Source organism: Microchirus variegatus (assembly GCF_963457635.1).
Source record: "Microchirus variegatus genome assembly, chromosome: 2".
Taxonomy (NCBI): Eukaryota; Metazoa; Chordata; class Actinopteri; order Pleuronectiformes; family Soleidae; genus Microchirus; species Microchirus variegatus.
In genome coordinates, this window is record NC_139803.1 from 7,397,562 (window position 1) to 7,424,041 (window position 26,480).

Consider the following 26,480-nt stretch of genomic DNA (forward strand, 5'->3'; position numbering starts at 1 on the left):
AAGATTTGGTCATTAAAGTATAGCATTCATGTATAGCATTCCGGATTTAAGACCATTTTCCTGTTTTATTATGTTTATATTTGAGTTTTTGGTTCGATTAAAGTTCTAAAAGTCAATGGAAGATACTGTGAAAACTCCCCAGTATTTTTTTTTTTAGATGAAATCCTGTTAGAGCTCCCACATTTATTGTGTAAGAGAGCGAAGGTTTTCATCTCCGGACAGCCACATTAATCATTTGAAGGAGGGCCATTCAGTATCGCTCTGAAGGTCGGTCTCTAAAGAGTTTCCACCACGTGTTGCCACAGTCGTTCTGATTCTGAGGCCACTGATATAGGATTTTCGCTGCTAAAACAGAGTTTTAGTCACAAAATCAACACGGATACTAACTACAAAGCCAGTGAGGAAACGTGACTCATTGCTTCTTTTCCATCTGTGATCCGCTGGTTTTCAGTATCTGTGTCGTTGTATTGTGTCGTTGTCGTGGAGTGTGTATCTGTAAATCTGTGAGTTTGTGTTGCTCTCTTTTCTGCGAATGCTTCCTATCAGTTCCATTCATGAAGCCGCCCCCGGTGGATGCTACTGTGTTTCAGCTGTGTCACTGCTGCATATGAAAAAAGACCAATATTGTGATATACTGATAATAACATTGTGCTGCTGTTGCTGTTCTGCAAGAGTAGACATTTTCGATTTGGGGTTATGAGTCGTGATTTTAATATCTACACTCAGGCCCTTATTTTGAAAAATGTCTACTGCTGCAAAAATACTATCTTAAAAGTTAATTTTAGAGAACGGATCAAATCTAATCCACTCCCGTTGTCCTCTTTAGCGACGGCGGCATGGGCCACTCTCAAGACGACAGCATCGTAGGCACCAAGCAGTGTCGACACAGCGTGGCCATCATGCCCATCCCTGGAAACCTGTCGTCCAGCAGCCCCGACCTGCTGCAGCCGGCCACCAGCGTCCTCGACTTCTCCAACCCGGCAGGTGAGGAAAAAAATCCTCCTTCCATCTATTTTTGTCCTAAAAAAAACAACTTCAGACTTAGGGTCAAATAGGTTTTGCAGAGTCTTACAACATGAAAATCCAGTCCTCTCATCAGTCAAATTGTATTTATAGAGCAGTTTTCAAACAAAGCAAATGCAGATTTGAGGCGAATGAATGCAAATGCACTCAATAATAGAGAATACAGGCTTGAGCTCCTCTGAAGCTGTTTGATTTTTTTTTTCCTCTGGTGGAGCAGGAACTTGCAGAGTGAAGTGCTTCAGTGTTTACTCAGTACTCTGTGTGGACAGTGTAATCACATATATCAGCCATGTGAGAAGTATAGTGTTCGTATGCACTCGCGAGATCGCTCTCCCTCCTCAAAAATGCAGCAAAAACACATCGTTGCACTCAATTAAAGCAAAAAATTGTACGTTTCTTACAAAACACACAGACCCTGGGGTCTTTTACTTTTTGCCACAGAGGTGCTGCAGAAAATTGTAGACTGTGTGTGTGTGTGTGTGTGTGTGTGTGTGCAATAATTGGGGTTGAAAGATTGTGTTAGAGGACAACAAGGAAAGAGAAAGTGGAAAGGTGAATGAGAGAGTGAGAGAGTGAATATGGTCCTGATTTATTCCACCAGCCATTTGTCATAGAGCTACACACACACAGAATTGCACAGCTATTCTTCTTTCTTTCCTTGTTTATGGACCTATGCATCACATGCGGCTGTGTTATATTAACATACACACACACAACAACCGGGGCCTAATTAATCAGCCAAGTTATTCTTTATTATTCTGTCCTCCAGTTACTTTTAAATAGTCAAAGATAGAACAGCCTGTTCACCTCTGTCTATGAATCGCTCTTGGTTTGCGTTAATGTTCTATTAAGGTCATGATATTCACCTTTTTAGTGCGATTACGTGAGCGTCTTATGTCGACTGCAGTCGGGAGAACTGAAGTCTTTTGTGGAAAACAGTCGGCTCACTGCAGCAAAAGCCAAAATCTTAGAACTTCTCGGTCATTATTTCCTTTTTTCCCCTCAGTCATTTTCTCTCTGTGATTTTAAACAGCTTTTGTGTCGACTCGACGATGAGTCACGCTCGCCTCTCGTTTTCTCAGGGACTCAGATTAAGTGTCCTTTAGAAAGTCCACGGTCCTCCCTCCTCCCTGCCTGTAATTAGCTCTTCTGTCATGGTGTTTCCCCGGCTTTACCACTGTCTTCTTCTTCCTCTCGTTATACCTCCCACACTCTCAATTACTCCCAATATTCACTGTGTTTTCTATTCCTCCTCTTTCTTTCCTGCCTGCCAAGCCCTGGGACTGTACTGTGAGTATAAACACTTTTCTGTGCCACTGTTTGATCGTGCTGCGATAGATTATTCACAACTGCTCCTTCCAACGTTTTCTTTGTTCTTCATTGATTCAAGAGTGTGTGTGTGGGTTCTTTTCTGCATTTCTGTGTCCGTGAACCGCATCCTTCCAGCTCTGTGTTTTTGGCCTTGCACTGTGTTTATAGACGTCTTTCTTTCACATTGTGTGATTTACAGAGAGAGGACATTTTAATCTCTTTCCATTCATGATTTTCACTCACATACGCATTCACCATGTTAATTATTTTAATTTTAAAATTGTAAGAGAAACATTTAGGGATATTTTTCAATGAAAACTAACCTCCAACACTCTCCTCTGAGCACTTCCAGCCGTCATACCCTTGCCCTTCTCTCTGGATGCTTTCACTTGTGATTTATGTCTTCCAACTGTATGATGGAGTGACTGGGAAAGGCTTTGGCAAACACTGGGAAAGAGCGAGAGGCGGCTGAGTCTTGTAGATTCGCTGTAGTGCTGTGTTTGCGAAAAACCAAAGACTGCATTTTCTCCTGTATAGAAATCCTCCTTGGCTCCATTCCATCGATAAATTCAGTGAATGATACCTGATTAAAGACGGTAACTGATTGGATGATCGTTCCTCCTGTGGGGGGGGGGGGGGGGTCAGGTCGCGGCTTGTCCTAAAGATTAACCATCATTAAACCCCTCCCTCCATCCCTCCCTACCGGATATGATAGCCCAGCTATTTAGCTGAGAGCTTTCCACACTCGAATCACAAATCACAGCTTAATGAGACACAGAGCATTAAGCTTCCACTCAGCCTTTCCCTTCCCTCACCGCCCCTGCTGCACATAAACAAGGAGCTCGGGCTGCTGCTGCTGCACCAACAACATGGAGTGCATACACAGAAGGATGCACGCTTACTTACAACTCTACTGTGATGCAGTTTTTCTGAGTTTCAACGGAACAACCGTCTGAAGTCTTTAAATAAGACTTTGATTCAGGAACTGCAGAGCAGAAAACATCATTATATAACTTAGATAAGATGTTGGGATGCTTGATTTCAAAATATTGTATACATTTATGATATAAAATCAATATTACAGGTCATGTGGGTGTTGCTGCCCAGAAAAGTATCATCAGGAAATCTTGAATATTTTGAATTCTCTGTCACCGTAGATGATTTAGATCAGTGCTTCTCAAACTTTTTGTACCGAGCAAAGTCAGCAGATTTATTAAGACAAAAGATAATTTGCTCTCTCACCCTCACACGTACTTCACACACTGGTGAAGTGAAATAAAATTAGATGGAGCGAGAGATAAGGTGACTCTAATCATTATTATATTTAATTTATCATCTCTTTTTTTTGTCACTTGTTTCATATTCTACGCACTCCAGTCCGAGCCCACATGCCCTGGTATATGTACAGTAGAATTCTATTTCTGATTTGAACCATGGATTTACAGTCAATGATGACACTGATCAGCTCACTGAACCTGATGACTGATGAAAGTGGCTCCCAGTTATTTGCTGCACATTTTCTAAGTCTAAAGCATTTAAAGATCACATTGACCTCCTCTCTCCTCCTCACCTGTCCTTCCTTGGACTCTCACCCAAAAACATCTCTTTCTTTAACTCCTGGAGAGAGAGAAGTGTGAGCGTCCGACCAAACTCTGACATTGCAGAGCTGTTCTTATATTGCAGCTGTGTGACGGCTTCATCTCCTCTGTTAGACTCCCTCTCATCTCCCTCTGACACTGTGCAGTGTTCATAAGTCATTGTTTTAAAGCTCTTTAGCTGCTCGGGGCTAATGGGCTCGTCCTGAGACCAACACAGTGATCACAGTGAAGTCACTCAGGGGAAACGTTTGCTATTTAACAACACACATTGTGGCCTTCATTGTGGTCGTATATACAGTATATACACACACACACATATAAAATATTCTTCTTGCTATTGATTGTCATCTTAACCCCATTAAACAATGATATAGTGCGCTGAAAAAACAAGATTTATGTATTGTTTTTATGAATTATTCATATTTGCATTCAGAGCTTTTTAAGTGGTTTGCGTTACATCATACACTTAATTCAATTATTTAGCTTTAAACGTAGCCTAACATCATTTCACCTTCTCAGATCTCCAGTAGTGAAATGACTCTTGGTTTGCAGTTCCTATTTCAGTTAGTGTTCGTAAAGGTTACGTTAAGCTCATTTCTGGCGATTCCTTCACTGTCTCTGTACTTGTTTATGTGTGTGTGCCTTTTGAAGGCTGCAGTGTGCATGTTTAATGTGACTTTAATGTCCGTGATCGAGGCATGCCAGTTGTTTGTGATGTGTGACACGCTCATAAAACATCCATTAACATAATAAATATACAAATTACCTTCTTTAAGTGTGTGTAAATATGGAGAGAAGTTGCAGTTTGCAGAAATAAGTACACGGAAATACTTTGATAAAGAAATACTTAATGATTTTTCCACAAGGCAAGGAAATGCATTGTAATTTGGTTAAACAGTGTGATTATTTAGTAATGGTAGTGATTAATTTGGAAATTTGGTTGCACTGATATCAGAAATATGAATTCTTGTCACCTAAAAGCTCTTGAAGAATAAAAATGTGATGAAAATCAAATAAGGAAATCATAAATGTATGGGTTTCCTGTCACAGATTCCATTATTTTCACATTATTCAAACATTTGTGTAATTATTGCTTTAAGATGGCTGTTTTATTGTGTCACAAACTTGATTATATTGCACGCTCTCAGACTAAAACCTGTCAATCTTCCTCTCCACACTCCAGACATCCCTGACCAGGTGATCCGCGTGTTCAAGGCCGACCAGCAGAGTTGCTACATCATAATCAGCAAGGACACGACCGCCAAGGACGTCGTCACCCACACCGTCAACGAGTTCGGCCTCATCGCCGCGCCCGAGACGTACTCGCTGTGCGAGGTGTCCGTCAGCCCCGAGGGCGTCATAAAGCAGCGGCGCCTGCCCGACCAGCTCTCCAAACTGGCTGATCGGATCCAGCTCAACGGCAGGTAAGAAGCTTAAGAATCACACCAGAAAAATCTCATTCTTAGGAGTTGATCATATCAGCAGCACGTGCACATGCCTGAGGCTTACAAAGCAGCTGTCAGGAGTCCTTTGAGAATACATTAATAAGCCTCAAATAACAGCATTTAATAGAGAAACATGTTACTGTTCTGTGATTAAGTGAAGTCACTTAGTGTGGCTATAATGCACATAACACAGTATAAATCACTGGCTTGAGGTTCTGACGACCAGAAGCTCTTCTCAGAACCGTGATCCCATTTCACTTCAGTCGTAGATCAAGTGTTGCTGAGCAGAAGCTGCAGTTTTATCCCAGTTTTAAAAACCTAACACGTGCGATTTTTATTTAAGCGTGATCTTCCTGTGAAGCTGGTAAAGTGCCGCCAGGACACGTGAAAGGAGAGCCATGTGTTTTCACTTGACTGTGGACACAGTGGAATAGTTTCAGCATCACTTACGTGGACGTTTAGTCTTTATTCAGTGATGATGTGTTTAACTGTGTGTGTGTGTGTGTGTGTGTCTTCTGGGTGCCAGACACATTCTCTTTTAAAGATGAGACTTAGTAGGACATGAAGGATAATTGGGCGACAGCCATGAAGTCAGCTTTAAAATGACTTCATCACTTTTCCAGGGTTGCCCCCCCCCCTCTCTGTCTGTCTGTCTGTCTTCTTGCCTCCTGTGTCCCCTCGTCAGTCCCTTTCCAACTAGGTTAGCATAAATATTTCATCCTCTGTCGGGGGGTTGGGGGTGGTGGAGCCCTCAGCAGACAGCAGGGTACTCCTGGAATTATTCATACACTCACATTTACATACACAGCCAGACACAGTCACGTCCTTCTGCATACGTGCACTGCTGACACAGAAACGAAACAGTGTATTCTAGAACTAAAATGCACGCGTTCTTGTTCATACAACACTCATTTGATATCTGCTTCAAGAGTCAATGGATGTTAGAAGGATATGGGATGGCACATGGTTATTGTACCACCTCAGTGCCAGCTAAAGTTGTTTTGGTCTGTAACGTAATAGGTCGTGTTGGTCGGAAAAAAAACGGCCGAATGCTATCGCCGTCTAGCGAAGCAGATGCGGACACACTTCGCTCAATAAATCAATTTCCCACTCGTGGTTTCTATACTGGGACAAGGACAGTAGCGCTACTGAAAAGGGGTCAAGTTACTGTGCACGGCGATGTACTAGCTGACAAAATCTGCCATTCTCTGAAATATTGAGAGGAAAATAGATGTTTAACTGTTGACGTATGAGCAGGAAACATCATCCAAAACAAGTATTTGCCTTTACTTTGTCGACATTGCGTACACGCTGACAATACACTGTCACACTGGCAGTGTTTTTCTGTATTTAGTGTGTATTCAGCGCCCTGTGTGCAATGTTTGTGTTTATTAGAAGCAGTTGACAGATATGTGTTTACTGAGATTCTCTCTCTCTCTGTGTATCACTGATGGCTGACAAAAGGCCCCGCCTCCTTTATGCTGCCAAAATGCATATACTGTAAGATACACACACACACACACAGAAAAACCACCAGTGGCTATTTTGAATGGCTCGGTTCCAGTCACTTTGCTTCGCTTGAATCTGCTTAGCACTACTTTGTCCATCATTAATGTAAGCTCCTCTCATCCCCTCTCTCTGCTCCTCTTCCTTTGTCTTCTTGCCTCCTCTCTCCTCTCATCTGGACACCTCCTCCTCTCTTGTCATCTTTGCGCGAGAGCTTCCTCTTTTATCTTTGTCTGCATTTTATCAGCGCTAAAATGTATAATATCAACATGTGTAGTGTAAGTATAGACAGTTCAGTCTTTAGTTCTGCTTTTTTCTTCTAACTCTAAATATTGATAGTGAAATATCAAGGTCTTGTGGCTGAGGAACAAAGGATATGAGCGCTTTAAATTTATAAACATACCATATAATGAGGTTAAAATAGACGATTTGCTGCAGGAAACTCCAGCTAAAAAACAAATAGTTTCCCTCTCATTCCTGTATCTGTCATCTTTGTTGCTTTCTCTCCTCTTCTACTCTCTTAAACTAAACCTTTTGTAGCTCAAAATAATAAAAACAAATGGCTGTAATCTGTCAGTACCATCAGAGAGTGCTATTCCCCTTCCCTGAAAGTAATCTGAAGTTTGAGACACACACACACACACACAATGTGGCGATTGAAAAGGCGGAAGTGTGTGAGTTAGAGGAACATTTAAGAGATTTATCAGCACACTGGATCTTTGTCCACCCACTTCTCTGCCGTTTGTTCTAAAGCATCTGAGGATACTGCAGATCTTGTCCATGTGGAAGCTCCAAAAACACTCAAAAATGATATGAATGATGTTGCGTCAATTATGTCAAAGTGAAGTTGCGGATTATTGAATCATTTATGCATTAAAAAGACCTCGTAATGATCAGAAAATGCACTGATTTCCACACCTTTAAGGTACTACCTGAAGAACAACATGGAGACGGAGACGCTGTGTTCAGACGAGGACGCCCAGGACCTTCTCAGGGAGAGTCAGATCTCTTTGCTGCAGCTCAGCACCATGGAGGTCGCTGCACAGCTCTCCATGAGAGACTTTGAGCTCTTCAGGAACATCGAGTCCACAGAGTAAGTGCTTGTTTATTAATCCAACATGAATCTAAATAAGATGTAATTTGACATTATATACACTTTGTGGTGTGGCTTCCAGATACGTGGACGACTTGTTCAAACTGGACTCTTCAGTGGGGAGTGGCAATCTGAAGCAGTTTGAGGAGGTGATAAACCAGGAGACCTTCTGGGTCGCCACGGAGATCCTGAAGGAGCCAAATGCCCTGAAGAGGATGAAGACCATCAAGCACTTCATTAAGATTGCGCTGCACTGCAGAGAGTGCAAGAACTTCAACTCCATGTTCGCCATCATCAGGTGTGTGCATGTTCTCATCATCTTTCTCAGTCCTGCAGCCTCACTTGTGTTTTAGCAGCCGAACCAGAGCAGTATTCTTGTTTGGTGACGACAGTCAGCCTCGATTCCAGGTCCCTTGACAGCTTTTTGAGCCAAATGAGCTTTGGCTTTCCCACCTCCTTCCCCACATTCTCTGGAGATTCGAGTCTTACCACCAGCCGCACCCTCACCCTCACCAACCCTCACCTCCCTCCTGTCTGCTCCCTGAATGAGCCTCAAATGTCCCAAACCACACAGACGCTGCTCCTGAAGCCTTCCATCATTTAAAAACAAAGCAAACAAAAAAAGACTCCCATAGCAACACTTATTGTTTGTTGCTGTTGGTAATTTCCTCAAGGCCTCTTTTGTTTGCCTGAACTCTGAGGTTTAAACCCCAACAACACATGCAGATAGCATGTGTGTGTTTTTCATATTCATCGTCTGTGAATTATGTATAACACTGTTCAGAACAAGTACAAGACACAAAAAGGAACACTTCTTTGTCATTGTGTCTTGTTTATATTTTTTAAAACATTGGCTAGAGGGATCAGATATTTGGCTCACTTTGCCTATTAATAGATTAAATAAAATAACATGTACATATTCCTGTAATGTGGCTGCTGTAAAAAAAAAGTGTGATCATTTGGGTGTGGCTGTGTGAAAATAGGCAATAAAAAAAATGTATGTGATAAGTGACGGCGGGGCCGTGACAAAATAGTAGACCTTCTTATTTGGTACATCCCTCCACTAATGTGTCACTGAATTGACCCCAAAAAAACATGGTTATTCAATACTTAGTTTACTGTCCTCTGACAAAATGATTATAAATTTGACCTTAAATACTAATCAACATGCGAGGAAATGCAGAGAAAATAAAAAAAAAAGACCTTACAGCATTGGCATAAGTGAGGAAAACTTAGGTCGTTGAAGCGGTACATGAGGGATTGATAGATAATGAGCAAATTAGTCAATTTCAGTAAGAGGAAAAATACTTTAATAGGAGAAATCAGCAGAGGATTTTGATTGGGATTGGGGCGGACTGAAGTTTATTTTGTCTTCTTTCTCCTATTTCCTCATCCCCCTCTCCTGCGTCTTCACCTCCTCCTCCTCTCTTCCCACCATAACCTATTTATCTCTGCCTCCCGTGCCTCTCTTCTCGCTCGCACAGCGGTCTGAACCTGGCTCCGGTGGCGAGGCTGCGCAGCTCGTGGGAAAAGTTGCCCAGCAAGTACGAGAAGCTGTTCGGGGACCTGCAGGACGTCTTCGACCCGTCCAGGAACATGTCCAAGTACCGCAACATCCTGAGCAGCCAGAGCATGCAGCCTCCCATCATCCCGCTGTTCCCCGTGGTCAAGAAGGACCTCACCTTTTTACACGAAGGTAAAAAAAAAAAAAATAATAATGGAGAGGACAGAATGTCGTGTGCTTTTCACATGTTGCTTCATTTTCTTTTGATGCTCTACTTCCTCTGGGGAGAGCAGAATGTCAGTTTCAGGCTGACAGAGGATGGTTTACTTCTGCTTAAGACTTCCCTATCTCTCTTCTTATCAAAGCTGCCAAAGCTGCACTGTCGTTTTTTTATATCTTTCTATGTTAACACATCTGCATGTCGTGCAAAAAGCATGGAATTATAAATTTTCAAATTCTGGGAAATCCGTTCTCTTGATATCTTCTCTAAATATTGCAAAATGACATGTCTATATATAAATATGAGTAAGAAAATAAAAAAAAAATGCTTGTTTGCAATGATAAGAAATGTTATTATTAAATTATGTTTTATGTTCCAGAATATGAATCATTGATTATTACATTACTTTATTTGTATTTGCTCTCCCAGGCAATGACTCCAACGTCGACGGTCTCGTGAACTTTGAGAAGCTGAGGATGATCGCTAAGGAGATCCGACACGTGGTCCGCATGACGTCTGCCAACATGGACCCCGCTCTCATGTTCAGACAGAGGTTGGTTGTTTATTTGAACTGAATGCTGCTGCTTCTGGAGCCAGTTTCTTAGTTTAATTCACCAGAGATTACATTTGTAGACGTATATGTCATTGCATAATTGATTTATTCCTCATTTATGACTCATTGCTTGTCATGTTCCCTTAAATTCTGACAGATAAGGGCTTTAAGATTAGTTAAGATAAGATAAGATAAGATAGTAATTTATTGGTCACACAATGGGGACATTTATGGTGTTAAAGCAGCAAAGACGGTCAAAAGTAAAGATAAAATGCAAAACCAATTTGAGATTTAGAAAGCCTGAGATTACTGAGAACATAAAAAAGTAAACTTCAGAGCTTTATGAAAGACAATATCGCACTGAGGGAAACATGCAAGTGGTGTTTTAAGAGCCATAAATAATCACGCAAGGGTTCATTTGCATATTATCTGTGGAATTTACTTCTGAACTGATAAACTTGAGAATCTCTGAAACTGGCTCTTCCAGTTTTACTGACACGCTGACATTTCTCAGAAACACACATGAACGTAGAAAGTCCAGCGTTACAAGGGTAGTTTCCAGGTTTAGAGTCAAAGCAGCAACTGCAATTATGGGCAAAAAAAGGGGAACCATTCCACCATATGTACCTCCACCATCCAACCAACCCTGAATCCTGAATCCTTCACCTGCAGGATCAAGCGTTCACATGAGGTCTGGTTTGATCAATTCCTCTTCACTTCCTGTCATTTACATGCCTGGAAATGGAAGTTGAATTGACACCAACCTCAGTTTGTCCTGTACATCACGCCGTGTGTGTGTGTGTATGTGTGTTGCTCACGGTCCATCATTGGTGCAGAGCATGACTGCCCCCTTCAGGCACTGTTTCCACACTGCAAGCTGAGGACATCTTATTTTAGACAGAAAAGTTTCAGCTGTGGCTCAAACACACAGATTCCTCAGGTTAATAGAACAGATGTCCTCTGGTGTCCCTCCATCTCCGAGCATTTACTGTGTGTGGTGGCATGGCGTCCCCTCGACATAGTCTCTGTGTCTCCTCCTGTCCCATGAATCAATCCCCTTGAACTTTGTCCTTAAGTCACGCTTCAATCTTCACGCCTCTTGCTTGCAGGAAGAAGAGGTGGAAGAGTTTAGGGTAAGTTTTGTCCTGGTACCAGTTTCATCCTGTTTCTGTCTGGACCAGCAAAAAAAAATGCATCCCCCTACCACCATAAACGCTGCATGTCCACCCCCCCCCCACCCCACACACACACTTTAACATCATCTGAGTGTATCCACGTGTCCGTGCCTGTGCTTGTGTGTGATTAACCCTTTCATTTGCAGTGACCATTCACCCGAAGTCCATCATTTAACCCCCTTTAATTACCCTGCCATGTTCATAGAGTCTTATAGTAGCTTCAATTAACACTTACTGTAGTTTTAATTTGGATTTTAGCCTTTTACTGTTGGTTTAAATACAAATTTACATATTGGACAAATTAGGAAAGCAGTCTTTGCCACCGAGAAAACCTTTGAACCTGAACTTCTAAAAACAAAACACGAGAAGAAGTCATTAAACTGAACTGAAAACTGAATAAATGTGCCATTTCCATGGTAACAAATAATCCACAGCTTAAAACATTGCATTTTAAACCCTACCAAGTAAAGGCAAAGGGAAACAAACCATAAGAAATGTTAACAGATTCTATTTGACATATATCCCACATATCAAATCTTTGTGCATCTTGTGTCCTAACCCCGCCCTTTTTGCTCTGCTGTTCTGTGATAGCATGGCACGTCCACGAGAACTTCCCAGTTGCATGGTCCTTATTTTATATATTCTGTGCACAGACTCAAAGAAATGTTGACAGACTTTATATCAGAGGAGTTGCGTTGCCTTGCCTGCATTTATGGACCACTGTACTGATTTATTAACCATTCTCTCCCCTCCTTCTCTCACCCCCACCTGTTTGTTTCCCGTCTTAATTCCATGTGCATTTTTTCCGTTCTTGTCTTTCCTTCATCGTTTATCTTCCATCTGTCCTCCGCTCCTCGTTATCCGTCCTCATTCCTTCCCTTTTGGTCCCCTTCTTCCCTCCTCTCTCTCTACATCTACACCTACACCTCACCAGGTCTCTGAGTCAGGGCAGCACCAACTCCAACATGCTGGACGTGCAGGGCGGCGCCCACAAGAAGCGAGTCCGCCGCAGCTCGCTGCTCAACGCCAAGAAGCTGTACGAGGACGCGCAGATGGCCCGCAAGGTGAAGCAGTACCTGTCTAATCTGATGGTGGAGACGGACGAGGAGAAACATCAGATTATGTCTCTGCAGTGTGAGCCGGCCTACAGCACCTGTGAGTCACACATTTAAGAACTAGGTTTAACTCTAGGTGCTTTAATAGCATACTATGACATATTTTTGAATCAAATAATGTCATAATTTCAGTTTACTGTATGAGGAAAAAGAGCTTTTTTAGGCATGGAGGTTGAACGTGTCCTTTTGTCCCTGTCCTGCAGTGTCTAAGAATTTGAGCGAGAGACGTTCCACCAAGTCAGATATGTCTCCGGTGTCTCTGCGGTCGGCTTTGCCGTCGGGGAAAGCGCAAAACAGGGTTTCACAAGTCCTTCAGGTCCAGGTCCCGCTGAACCCACTGAGGAAGAAGAGCACGGCCAAGGACATCGGCACACCCAGTGAGTGCATCTGTGCATTAAATCAGTGCGTTACATGTTAAAATAAACGATAAATCTAGTTTTTCTGTCTCTGTAACTTATTCTTTTTTTTCCTTTATTGCCTCTTCAGACTCAAACAATTCCCCTCAGGTGATAAAGAAACCTCCCGTCAGCTCGTCAGAGGAGTGGAGCAGCAAGAGACCGTCTGATGACGCCGTCTCCACCATCTCCTCCCTTCACTCCAGCCCCACGGTCTCGCCTCAGGGTTCGCCACGCAAAGGTTTGCAATGAAACGCAGAAATAACAGCGACGTTACATGCAGTGCCATCAGTTTTTCTAACCTCTTCTATCTTTCCTCCCTTGCTTTACAGTGGGAGGCGTGGCCAAATCCCACAACTCCAACCACATGAACTTGTCGGGCTCGTCGTCATCGCTGACCAGCGACGCCAGCACAAAGGCCGGCACCGCCAGCCTGCGCAGCTACGGCATAGGTGGGGCCCTCCTCCACAGGAGATTCCTCCTCATGACCCGGCAGCAGAGTCGAGAGACAAGCAGGGACAGAGCGAATCAGACAGAGAAGAAAGAAGGAACTGAAGTGGAGAAAGAGAAAGAGCAGATAATGTTTCCTTCAGAGCAACGGAGAGGGAGAGGACTAATGCTGCGGAGGGCAAGAGCAGGAAGCCCCACACAGAAATGGACAGGGACACATGAGAAGCTCAACACTGAGTCTCCTCTTAGTCCACTGTCGTCTCATTCACGACCAAAGCATTTATTCAGACCAAATCTCCCAGAGTCGCCCATCAGGATGAGTAACATGTCACCGTTCAGGAAAAAGAGGGAAAGGAGTGAGTCCAGGGAGAGGCCAGTGTTCCTCAGACCACATCCGAGTGATGGTGCGGTTTCCTTACCCGAGGATGAGAGACTAAGACAAGCAGAGAAGAGAGCCAGGAGGTCGCTCAGCCCCAACCCTTTCCTCTGGCTCTGCAGGGACAGACCCTCCAAGAGCAAACATGATTGATAGAGTTAAACACTGTGATTCAGGCGCAGCTAGTTGTAATGAATCTGTTATTTAGAATTCATTATGAGAAAGAGCCATGTTAAAGTGAAGCATTTCTTTTCTAAAGTGTTCCAGGAGATCATTTCAGTTCATTTCAGAGCAAATTTTGAAAAAAGTTGACTAAGTCAGTGATGACAAACTTATTCCAGGTGTTTTCCTACAGCATTTCCTTGTTTGTATCATCCTGTGGGTTTTTGTATTGTGTTGCCACTGATTTCATATTACATATAAATCCCATTTATTTCCCTGTATGAAACATCCTTTGAGATCAAATCTCAATATTCATGTTTCTGTGACATGGCGTGTTCACCATTTATGTGATTTTATTCACCATTTATTGCCATGTTCATTCAGTTCCCCTGCAGTTGCAGGTGATGTAGTTCAACATTATCTTTGTTATATAAAGTTTAAACGTTGAGTTCAACAGTGTCCTTCACGCTTATTCCTGTGTTTAACTCCTCACGTCTTCTCATTTTTTAAACTGTGTCTGTAGAAAATACTACACGTGACACTGAGACAGTGAGAGTATTGTTGAATCTACAGCAATCTACAACTACAATTTTAGCATAGTTCTTTAATTGTGATTAAAAAAGGACACTTCATTTTTACATTATTTGCACATTTTCCAAAAAAAAGAGACACAGACGGATAAATATTTCAAGTAAAGAGGCCCATATTGAATAATTTTCTCCATCATCAATCTGTTTTGTTTGAGTTTGCTTTTTCTTCACTGATATGATTCACATTTGACCTCATTTTAATGACGCATGTCTGCGATGCTAATTTTTTTTTATTATTCCTCATCTTTATTCCAGGTTACGCTCTCCTCCCGCCCGGTAAAGCAGACAACCTGTCAGACTCCAGTCACAGCGAGATCTCTTCCCGCTCCAGCATCTGTTCCGTCGACTCTGTGGCAGCTCCGGGACTCGACGACCGGTGTAACAGCAGCAGCAGCAGCAGAGTCTGCTCCACGACTGCTAACGTTGGCGCCGTCACGGCAAACGCGATGACCGTTCCAGTCGCTGAGAGCTCGGCGGCGACGACACATGCCCTGTTAAACGCTGATATCAGTCAGCCCAGCACAAGGTGAAGCACAAATCACACACACTAATGATAGACAATATAGAACAACACTAAATTTGTCTTATGTGCTGTTGATACAATTTTAATTGTTTAAATAAATACCTACAGTATATACAGTGCATTCTTACATAGAGTTAAATATCAGGATAACACTTTTTATTATCATTTATTGTATGTTTTAATCTTTCTGACAACTTTTCTGTGTTTGTGTCTGTTTTTGAGCTTAGAAAACTTTGCGCTCACATTTACGTATTTCCTGGCAGTTAAGATTGTTTTGAGGTAAACACACGTGCATTTTTCAAAACACCTTCATGACGTACCAGATATTTGGTGACAAAGTGTGCAGGATGAAAGAAACTGCACCGGTCAGAGTCCTCCCTCGGTGTGAAGGTTGAAAACACAAGATATTCTGGACTATAACTCTAAAATGGTCCATGTCTTTTTTTCCCCAGAGCTTCAGACACACACAAAATCCTTAGAAACCTTCCCAGGTAGCCAACCTTAGCAAAAAAGACACCACACAGCATCAGAGTGTGTGTGTGTGTATTAACCAGCACTTTAAGCTCTGCTACCTTCAGCTGATCCCTGCTGGATTCCAATTATGTCCTTTCCTCATTAAAACCTCAGAGAACAGGAAGCACATTAAGCAAAACCAGGTTTTTTATTAGCGTCCCACACGTTTACTGCGCTCCTCTCTCCTCCTGTTCTTTGTTATCAGTTTCCATTCCATGCAGGCGTCTTTTTTAATCGTAAACGATGTGTCCCTCCGTTTTTTATTGTCTGCAGTTTGTTTATTGTCACTCTATGATCAGACCGTTGTGTCCTATAAAGAAGGAAACTACAAAATAATCAGTCTGCTTCTCTTCTGATATTGTATTATATTACAGCCTCACTCTGTTTTATGACATGTGACTTTGGCTTATTTTTACGGTAACAACCATTTAGGGAATCAAACTGCTGCTTTATGAAAAGGAAGTTTTTTTGGTTGGAAAACCAGGACATTTTTCTTTCCTCTCTATTAAATATTTAACCCTCTTATTTTTCTCTACTCCAGTTCTTCGTCGGCGCGTGGATACGTGACACGAGGCTCCACCTTCACCTCCTCCATCTCCACAGAGGAGCTGACTCCGGACCACACCTCTCTGGACTCGGTGGCCGACAGTGGCCGCGGCAGCTGGACGTCCTGCTCCTCCAACTCCCACGACTCCTTCCAGAGCCTCCCCGTCTCATCCTGCCGGCCCTGGGACCACGGCATCCACGGACACCCGCTCTCTCTGCCGCACACGCACCTGGGCGGCGGCGGCGGCGGCGGCTTCAAGCACACGCAGCTCACCGGGCCGATAGCAGAGGTCGCGGCTGCGGGTCACGCGTGGACCAGCGACGGCGCCGCCAAACAGAACACCAGAGATTCCGGCTCGGACTTGTCCAATCAGTCGCGGCAGAGCTGGGCCTCGTCCAGCTCGCTGTCGGACACCTACGAGGGGAATTACGGCACGGTAAAGCGGCGGAACACCTCAGAGCGCCCCTCCTCGCCCACCAACGAGGAAGGAGGCCAAAGCACAGACCCTGCCTACAAAACCGTGACCTCAAGCACAGAGAAGGGCCTGATAGGTGAGGGGTCAGGGTGCCAGTTTGAGTCTGTGTGAACACCTGCTGGGGGCGGGGGGGGGGGGCTGTGGTTGTGTAGGAAGTAGGTGGAATAGAATTCAGGCTTTTTTGAAAGCTTTGCTGAGCACAAAACGGCTGACGACTGACGAATACCAAATCATTCCTGAATATGAGCCACTTCCTGTTGCTTGATTTTGTTCGAACACTCAAGTGTGACATTTTGTAGCATTAGATCCCTTCATTTTAGTGTCTGATTTGATCTAATTCTAGGGAAGGAGGGAAGAGTTCTGACAGTGTTATGGTCCAAGTATTTAAGTCTTTGAGCAACAGGAAATTAACTGACAGAAATTCTAATCATTCAAGTCAAAGATTCTCAGTTTCCAGCTGTTTTTCATCTGCTATAAATTAAACAAATTCAAGTTTTGGACATTTTGCGCTAAAATACCAAACAAATAATGGATTCTTTTGGTAAATAATTCTTTAGTCGTGACTGTACTCGTTAGTTGTAGCTCTGCCTGTGTCTGCTGCTGCTGCTGCCATTCATTTCATTATGTTTTGTTTTTCTTTTGCACGTTAAGTTGAATAATTTCTTAGTGAAACATCACATTTATTTAATTTTACCATTATTTCCCTCTTTCTTTATCCATTCCTCACTTCCCCCTCCCTTCACTGTATCTACCCACACACCTTCCCCATCGCTCCACCCCTCCTTTATTTTCATCTACACCTCCATCCAGTGTATTGTATCACCTCCCCCGCCAAGGATGAGCGTTACCGAGCTCCCCCTCCCACTCCTCCAGGCTACCAGGGTCTGGCTCTGGGGGATCTTGACCTCACGGACGGTGTGGTGGGTGGTCCAGGAAGTCCTCTGCCCAGACCTCCTCACCTTAAACCTCCAGACTACAGCGTGGCCTTGCAGAGGAGCAAACTCCTGCAGAGTCCCGGAGCAGCCGGCACTCTGGCTGAAGTGCGGAGGCTGGCGGGGAACCATCACCTCCACCATCAGGAGGTGCGGACGCCGGGGTCGACGCAGAGCTTCTCCAGACCGTCCAGTATCTGCCTCCCACCACAGGAGCTTGCTGACAGTGAGGATGGTACGTCTCCAGAGAATGTACAGTGATATAGCAACAGAGTATTATTGGTTCATTCACTAAAAACACTTTTTTTAACTATTCACTTAAATCTGAAGTCCATAATTAGTTTTCACAACACGTTATTATGTTGTTTGTTCTTGCCCTTCTTTGCTATATGGATAGAAGTCGATAAATTAAATTCTCTGGGTAAAAAAACAGGTGTGTAGATATATAAAAATGTACATACATTTCCAGTTTTAAAACAAACGCCCATGAAGCTTTGAGATTAGCACTAAATTGCCCTCTAAATTGCATCAAAAATTAACAAAATTAACACAATTTTACATTGAAAAGACCTGAACCTAGTAATTATGGCTGGGGTAATGTCGCCCTCTTGTGGCTAATCAATATATTCTCTACTGCGAAGTTGTACTTGAGTAGCAAATCACTGGAAGACTACGTCCATTTTTAATTTACGACCGTTGAATTTAAAATGCAATATTTTTGGACGATTCGATCATTAATTTAAATTAAAAAGAAAGTAATGCCATAGCTATCAAGACGTGAATATTTTAAAAATGGATAATCCAGACTATAGTTGCAATTGAGTTAACCCTAAATTCAAACCACAGGTGCATCTCAATAAATTAGAATATTGTGGAAACGTTCATTTATTTCAGTAATTCAACTCAAACAGTGGAACTTGTGTATGCTGTACAATAAATACACACAGACTGAAGTCGTTTAAGTTTTTGGTTTCTTTTAATTGTGATGATTTTGGCTCACATTTAACTACTTCAGTCCGTGTATTGAATGTATATAATACACAAGTTTCACTATTTGAGTTGAATTACTGAAATAAATGAAATTTTCCACAATATTCAAATTCAAGCATCAGCATATTTAATGATATATTGTCTTCAAACATTGTCTTTTCTTTTGTCTTTTCCAGATGAACAGGTATCAGCGGTGTAGAGACGTTGTCGTCACTCTCTCCCACTCATCTCTTCACTCAAGAACCAGGTGATGTTGACCAGGCTTTGGACTAAAGACAGAAAGACAGAAGCCTGTGGTCAACACGTGTTAGAGCACATACTCATAGTGTGACGCCACTGTGGTGACCCAAACTCTCTCTCCTCACTCACACACACACACACACACACATACGCCATCGTCTCTTTTTAACAAAACATTTCACACAAATCAAAGAAGATTTTAGATTTTTTTTTTTTTCTTTAACTCTTGCAAAGGCAGACAAACAATAAAAGAAGTAAAATGAGCGACAACAAGGATGCCTCATGAGAAGAAGTTGGACAAACAACAGACCACCACGTTACCTCCACTCTGTGCTCAAAGCTCTCGTCTCAAGGTGTTTCTTTGGCTCTGTGTTTGACACACTTTTAACTTTGTACAGTGGTTTCCTCTTTGTATAAAGTCGCTCTGGTTTTTATTCTTACTCTTTTTATGGAGCTTTGCAAAGCTTTATGTGAGGAATAGTGAGTGAGGGAAAAGGAGGAGGAGCAAAGGGACAGAACGTGATAAAAGAGACGTTTGCTCGTTTTTGTTTTGCTGCTTTTGTTCGCGGTTTGCAGTCGACACGAAAAACAAGGATGAATGTAGACGAATATTGACATATTTGTACATTTATATCAAAGCCTGGCACTGATGCTGTGTCATCAGTGACCGATGCACAAAACAAACTGCTATCAAACCAACGTCATAGAAAAATACAAACACTTGAGGTCAGGAAGGAGAAGCCCACTTTGCGTTATATTCCCCAACTTCCTTTTCAGGAAAAAGCGGAAATTAAACTCCTGAATTTAGCCGAGAAACATGTCTGTTTGTGTTTAGCACTTATTAAACTTTGTTGAGCTTTATAGAAGAGGGGGGAGAAAAAAAAAGAAACTCTCAGGCAAGTGTCTTATTGCTCGTTTAGTGTGTGTGTGTGTGTGTGTGATGCGAGGTACTTTAGCAGCATGCTGCCTCCTGGCTGTTTTATTATTATTATTATTATGATAAAAAAACAACAGAAAACTCTATTGTAACGCCTTTTAATGAGCAGAAGAACAAACGCTTCCCTCGCTGCTTGCCGTAGTCGTTATTTTATTGCAGAAAAATGAGCATGTGTCTCCTCTCACTCACTCACTCACACCAAAATCTGACTTTCTGTGTTTACACCGATGCTTACACTCTTTGTTTACAGTGTTTTTTTATTATTATTATTATTATTATTATTAGACTAGTGTCTATTGAATTGAACGCTCGTTTGACCTTGTACATTTGTTGATATAATGCAGCAGAATATAATACTTTTACAGTTGTACCTCACCTCTCTGGCTCGCGACTCCCTCTGCGCTCCCTTTCATGCGTTTTTTCGTCGGATATTTAAAGGACGCGTGTGCGAGATTTGCTTGTGCTTGAAAATACTTTGATATTTGTTGTTTTTATTTGCAGCAGCAGCAGGGATGTAACTGGAATTCTCCTCTGTGTCTCTCGCGCTCTGTGACGCTTTTCTTATTTGTTTTGCCACAAGAAGACTTGAAATAATTATTGCTAATATATACTTGGCATATATATATATATATATTTTTGTTTCTCTGCCATAAGTTAATGTCAGCTGATCATGTATAGATGAGAGAAGAGAGTCCTCTATGATAATATTTTGGAATATTTTTGTTATATAGCAAATAATCTTAGGCTGTGATCGCCCTGTTTCTGTTTTATTGTTTTGGGGCCGGAGTCTTTTAAGTTGTTGTTTTTCTCTCACATTCTGTTGTTGGTGCCATTTCTGATCTGTCTATAAGTGAAAGTGCTGCTGTGTTTTTTGGGATATGAATTAATGTGTGTGTGTGGGTGTGTGTGTGTGTACATTTGCGAGGATGGGATCAACATAGCATTTTAAAAAAGGCAGAAGAACAAGAAAATTTAAAGTTTAAATTCATACTCAGGATCAGAAAGGTGCATTTGAACATGTTGAAGCTCCACATGAGTTTCCCTCCTCAGCAGGACTTTAAACTTTCAATTTTTCCTCCTCGCTGTCCTCACACGATGGATTTTACGGATCATTCGCTTCCTTTTGTGACTCCACACTTTTACAGTTAGAAACTGACACTTTTCTTCTTTTTATTATTATTGTTTGCACAACTTACAGTTCAATACTCACATGCTATCAACCACAAACCAGTATTAATGTTCTAAACCATTAGATCTAAAACGGCATGTGCTTCTTCATCTAGACCAGTGGTCTCAAACTTGCGGCCCCCAAATTATTTTTAATAATCAATTAATCGGTTTGAAGCTTTTTTTTCATGATTAAAACAAGATCTCTGATGGTTTTAGCTTCTTAAATTTGAATATCGTGCTCCACATAACAAAGAAATCATTAAAAATCAATGATTTAGTTTGTGGACAAAACATCGTCATTTCCAGGTTTGACAAACACTGATTTGGAGTTTTTTAACATTTTAAGAACCAAACGATTCATTGATGACGAAAACAATCATTAGTTACAGCTCTAAATCAGTTACTTCTGTATGTTTTTAATATCTGTGTTAAATTTGCAGCATAAATGCGTTTATATTGTCAACTTTTTTTCCATGCCGTATCAAAACAATCACTTTCAATGTGAAATTATGTGAAATATCATCATAAATATTGTTATTTCCATGTCTTTTTTCTCAAAAAGTTGGCCTTTTTTTTTTTTACTTCACTGGCCCCTTATTGACACTCAGTGGCCCCCAGGTCATTGGAGTTTGAGACCCCTGATCTAGACTTTCTAGATGAGTTCTGTTGGTTTATCTCATGTTCTGTTACATGTGTTTTGTTTTATATTTCAGGGCTAAGTTCCTTCTCCTAGAGTCTTTTAACAGTGAGCAGCTCGTGACACTGTGAACACAATAACTGTCTGTCTGTAAATAAGCCCCGCCCCCTCCGCGTCTTGCTGTGTCGCCCGGAATGCAATAAGAGAGATGTGAATGTGTTTTATTTTTTAGACATCTTTTGGCATTATAGCAGAAAATGCACAACAATAAGCTTAAAAAAGAAATAATGTGTGTGTGCTGCACAATCTGTACAAAGAGGTATTAACTTGGTCTGTGGCTTTTTCCCGTCTCACTTCTTCATCGCGGTTGTAACTTATGTCTTTTAGAAAGACAACATGACTTTTTTTTTTTTTTTTTTGCCTGTACGCTTTTATGTCTTTTATAACAGTGATGTGTAAATAGTTGTTATATTTTTGTTGAAGAGAATGTCGACAAAAAAGGAAAAATTATACCTTTTATTTCTCCAAGTCTACTGATATGAATTTGGACAATGAATAAAATGACAAACGGAAAGGATTTCTGTCGTTATTTATAACATGGCACGGTTATTTTTGCTTTTCCATTAGCGATAGTACCTGGTGTTTTTTACCAACAAAAACCAACAAAACCGTGCCGAGGCGAGGAAAGGTTCAGGTGAGGTGGAAAAGCAGCAATCGTTTTACAATAAGACCTCTGTGCAATCTGTGCAATCTGTGCATAACTTATCTCCACTGTGTTCTTTCTCGTATCATTGTTTATCCTAAATCTACTCGGGAGGAAAGGGCCGATAACACAGTGGATGCAGTCCACCCCATTGGTTGACTCAAAGCCCTAAATTTAGGTATCACCCAACATCTCGTTACTAACCTGTCTTCACTGACTCCAGAGACTCCATCATTGGTCATCAAAATGTTGGTTAAACTTTAATGATGTAAACCTAAAAGAGGAGAGAAGTGAAAGTTCAGTGGGGATACAGAGGGGAAAGGAGTACAGAACAAGGTCTTTTAAAGTTCAACCTCCAAATTAGGTTCTTCACATCACAAGGTTCCAGGTTCGGTTCCACAAGACTGTTAAAGTGGTTCCGTCTTTAAACTTTGGACAGGCTTGTGAAGCTGAACCTGCCCGACCAGAACAACCTCGCTGATGTGGACCTGTCCAGCTGCCTGACTGGGACAACCTTGCAACCTTGTGGACTGAGGTTGTCCCAGTCAGGCAGTTGGACAGGTCCACAACAGTGAGGTTGTTCTGGCAGTTGGTGGCTTCTGTTCCACAACCATGTGATTGCTGTGAGCCTTATGACTCAGATACTTGTTCAAAGAGGTTTTGAAAGAGGATTACAACATCTGCTTCATCACACAATTGAAACTCAATACCAATATGACAAACAGAGAAAACAAATAAAACAAAACCAAAAATGTTTTTGTTAAACCATGGCTTCATGAGTTTGACATTGCCTTTTGGAGCGGTAGACTGGGGTTCGATTCCTGAGAAGCCCAGATCAAGGCTTTTGTTTTTCCACTTCAGATTCTGATGAACACCTGACAATAGAGTCGGGAGAGTTTTGAAAAAAATTTGAGTACTTGAAAAACTCTGCCTAACACAGAAAGGTTAAGATTACCAAAAATGTATAACCATGTATCTGGACAAATAGCTCAGACTGTTGGCAAATGACTTGTAACTCTGAGGTTATGGGTTCAAATCCCATGGTCATGCTTTCTTTTAGTTTAAATTCCATATAAACAGTCAAAGCTCACCGAAAACGTGTACAAATGTCAGCACCGGTGGCTCACTTGGTAAGAATGCTGCTCTGAACGCTGCTCTGAGGTTGTTGGTTCGATTCTTGTAAAGTACCAAACTTTTTAAAGTCCAACATGCAAAGTTTACATTGAAAGGGGACGAAAAGACCCCTATGTTTGTAGGAATTGGTGGTGTAGTGGCTTAGTACTCAGCCAAGATTGGGGTTGATACTCGGATCACATGGTTGCGGGTTCGGTTCCGCGTCGGTTGCGTGTCGCGTTGCGCGTTGGGTCACTGGTGGAGGTGATGGGTCACTGGTGTGGGGGTGGTGTCTGTCTGTGTGTGTGTGTGTGAGTCTGTCTGTGGTAATAGGTCACTGGTGTGGGGATGAAGTGTGCAAGGTGGTGGAGATGATGGTGGAGATGATGGTGGAGGGGGTGATGGTTGCCAGGTTGGGTAAGAAAGTTTTTTTTTTTTTTTTTTCGGTCAGGGTTGCCAGGTCTGGTTTCCACAATGGCTGGGGCTGCGTGCAGTGCGAGGGTTGCCAGGTCTGGTTTCCACAATGGCTGGGGCTGCGTGCAGTGCAAGGGTTGCCAGGTTGGGTTTCCACAATGGCTGGGGCTGCGTGCAGTGCGAGGGTTGCCAGGTTGGGTTTTCACAACGGCTGGGGCGGCGTGCAGCGCGAGGGTTGCCAGGTTGGGTTTTCACAACGGCTGGGGCGGCGTGCAGCGCGAGGGTTGCCAGGTTGGGTTTCCACAATGGCTAGGTCTGCGTGCAGCGCGAGGGTTGCCAGGTCTGGTTTCCACAATGGCTGGGGCTGCGTGCAGTGCGAGGGTTGCCGGGTTGGGTTTCCACAATGGCTGGGGCTGCGTGCAGTGCGAGGGTTGCCAGGTTGGGTTTTCACAACGTCTGGGGCGGCGTGCAGCGCGAGGGTTGCCAGGTTGTCTTTTCATAATGGCTGGGGCTGCGTGCAGTGCAAGGGTTGCCAGGTTGGGTTTTCATAACAGCTGGGGCGGCGTGCAGCGCAAGGGTTGCCATGTTGAGTTCCATAACGTTTTGGCCCACAAAACGTTATGGTGGGTTTGGTGTGGAACCAAACCCACTGGACTGGAACAACCCAGCAGTTGTAGAACTGAACCTGCGAGACTGACAAAAAAAACCCCCTGTTGTGTCAGGTCCAGCACGTTCAGTTCCACAACTGCAGGGTCGTTCCAGTCCAGCGGCTTTGGTTCCACAACCTGCGGCATTGTTCCAGACCTCAACATGGCAGTCCCTGGCTCCCTAGAGGTGGTAAAGGGTTAGGAGTCTTTTTAAACAAAAATCCTGTTCACTTAAATTAGTTTTTTTGGTCCAGGTGTTTGTTCAGTAACTGCTGCTTAAACATGATCAGCACATGAACTGTGTGTGATGAATGTGTGAGCGTCACTAGTTGTCTCGGTTAAAGCGATAGCTCTAAGTGTCACTGTTTAGACAGTGGCTCCTGTTAGCTCCTCCTCCTCTGTGAAGTGCACAGGTTGGAGGACCTCCTACTAAATAGAGAGACAAGGCTTTAGTCTGTTAACATTTCACTTGTAAACGAAGTGTGGTGTCCTATGTGTCATGTGTCTTTTTACTGGTTTACTTTAAGTTGTTGCTTGGTTTTTATTTCTTATTCACTTGAAACATTAGATTTATTTTGTAACCTAACTTAACACTGAATTTAGTTTGAACAATCTTACAATCAACACAACAGTGTTAATACGTCCTACAATCATGCTTCTAAAACACCTGGACTGTCTCGCAGAATAGATTTTTGACAGTTTTGATGCTATATTGTAACTTAACATTTTTTAACAACATACTAAGACATTTTGACAGTTGTTGTTGACACACTAGACCGGGGCATTTCTTTTTTTTTAAACCAACATTCTTTTTATTGTTTTCACAACATAAAGGAAGCACAATCATATGCATTGAACAAACATGTTAATTTATTCCAGTTCTTGGTTGGGGATCTGGTTGGTGAGTTAATTGTCTTAATAAAAGAGAAAAAAGGTTATATCAAGAAACATCTCTGTTATTCACTGGCAAGGGTTTGACATCATATGCATCTCATCTGTTCCTGTTAGATAGTAAATAAATGGGTCCCAAATCTGGTAAAAAGCATTATGTTGTTGGTGTTTTATTGAAGAGGTAATTTTTTTCTTTTTTCTTTTTAACAATGGGAGAGTTGTCGACAGCTCAGACAACCATCTATCCACTATTGGTCTTCTGATGTTTTTCCATGAAAGGGCTATCATTCTTTTTGCCAATAATATAAACCTAAAGCTACAAATATTTGTTGATTATTTTTAATCTTAAAATGATCTGGGTATAAACGGCTGTGGGACTATTTGAAGCCGATCTATTTTTTCTGGAGTTACATGTTCTCATCAGCCATTTGTATTGCAGTCATTTCAAGTTGTATTAGTAGTCCTATGATAGACATTGAAGGGATACTTAACGTTAGATTTTGTTCTAATAAAACTTCTCAACTGCAAAAGAAGTGATTACCGGCCAGGGCATGTTAAATGTAATAGTTATTTCTTCAAATGTCAACATCAACATATTGGGCTGAAGACAGAGAGAGAGGATGTATCTACCAGATATTTTTTAATTTGAAGCCACACTACAATCATAAATATCACTGTAGGGTTTTTTGTATTTATCTGTTTATATATATTTTTTGGGCATTTGCTGAATACAGGTATGTGGGGAGGGCCACATTAAGCTGGAGTTCCTCCATCTCCTTCCAGAGAGGAGCCTGTCTTTGATTAAAGCAAAACTATAACATTCTTAACTGAGCTGCCCGATAATACCAAAGTGGATCAGGACATTTAAGAGTTTATATTTGGGCTTTTTTTTGATCACATACTATACTAGGACATTTTGACAGTTTATATATGGACATTTTTTCCATCACATACGATGCTATGACATGTTTGACAGATTAAATTAGGGCATTTTTTAAATGACATACTATACTTGGACATTTTTGACAGCTTAAATTTCAACATTTTTTGTTGACATACTATACTAGGACATTTTTTCCAGTTTGTATATGGACATTTTTTCATCACATACGATGCTAGGACATGTTTGACGGTTTAAATTTCAAATTTTTTTATGACATGCTATACTTGGACATTTTGACAGTTTAATTTGGGCATTTTTTGACCACATACTATATTTAGAAACTTTTTCT

At 42.0% G+C, this 26,480-nt stretch overlaps 1 protein-coding gene across 1 annotated transcript in view; it reads left to right on the top strand.

The window, feature by feature from the left end:
* The window catches only part of rapgef6 (Rap guanine nucleotide exchange factor (GEF) 6), a 90,424-nt gene extending 71,615 nt beyond the window's left edge, over positions 1 to 18,809 (top strand). The window contains exons 18-33 of the mRNA XM_083910740.1: positions 827 to 984; positions 2,299 to 2,313; positions 5,116 to 5,356; positions 7,809 to 7,976; positions 8,059 to 8,274; positions 9,461 to 9,672; positions 10,130 to 10,253; positions 11,363 to 11,386; positions 12,363 to 12,583; positions 12,747 to 12,920; positions 13,030 to 13,179; positions 13,271 to 13,390; positions 14,772 to 15,042; positions 16,094 to 16,650; positions 17,385 to 17,741; positions 18,673 to 18,809. Coding sequence (XP_083766866.1) covers positions 827 to 984; positions 2,299 to 2,313; positions 5,116 to 5,356; positions 7,809 to 7,976; positions 8,059 to 8,274; positions 9,461 to 9,672; positions 10,130 to 10,253; positions 11,363 to 11,386; positions 12,363 to 12,583; positions 12,747 to 12,920; positions 13,030 to 13,179; positions 13,271 to 13,390; positions 14,772 to 15,042; positions 16,094 to 16,650; positions 17,385 to 17,741; positions 18,673 to 18,695 — 3,031 coding nt within the window. The 3' untranslated portion in view covers positions 18,696 to 18,809. The remainder of the gene's footprint in view (positions 1 to 826; positions 985 to 2,298; positions 2,314 to 5,115; positions 5,357 to 7,808; positions 7,977 to 8,058; positions 8,275 to 9,460; positions 9,673 to 10,129; positions 10,254 to 11,362; positions 11,387 to 12,362; positions 12,584 to 12,746; positions 12,921 to 13,029; positions 13,180 to 13,270; positions 13,391 to 14,771; positions 15,043 to 16,093; positions 16,651 to 17,384; positions 17,742 to 18,672) is intronic.
* Positions 18,810 to 26,480: the final 7,671 nt, after the last annotated feature.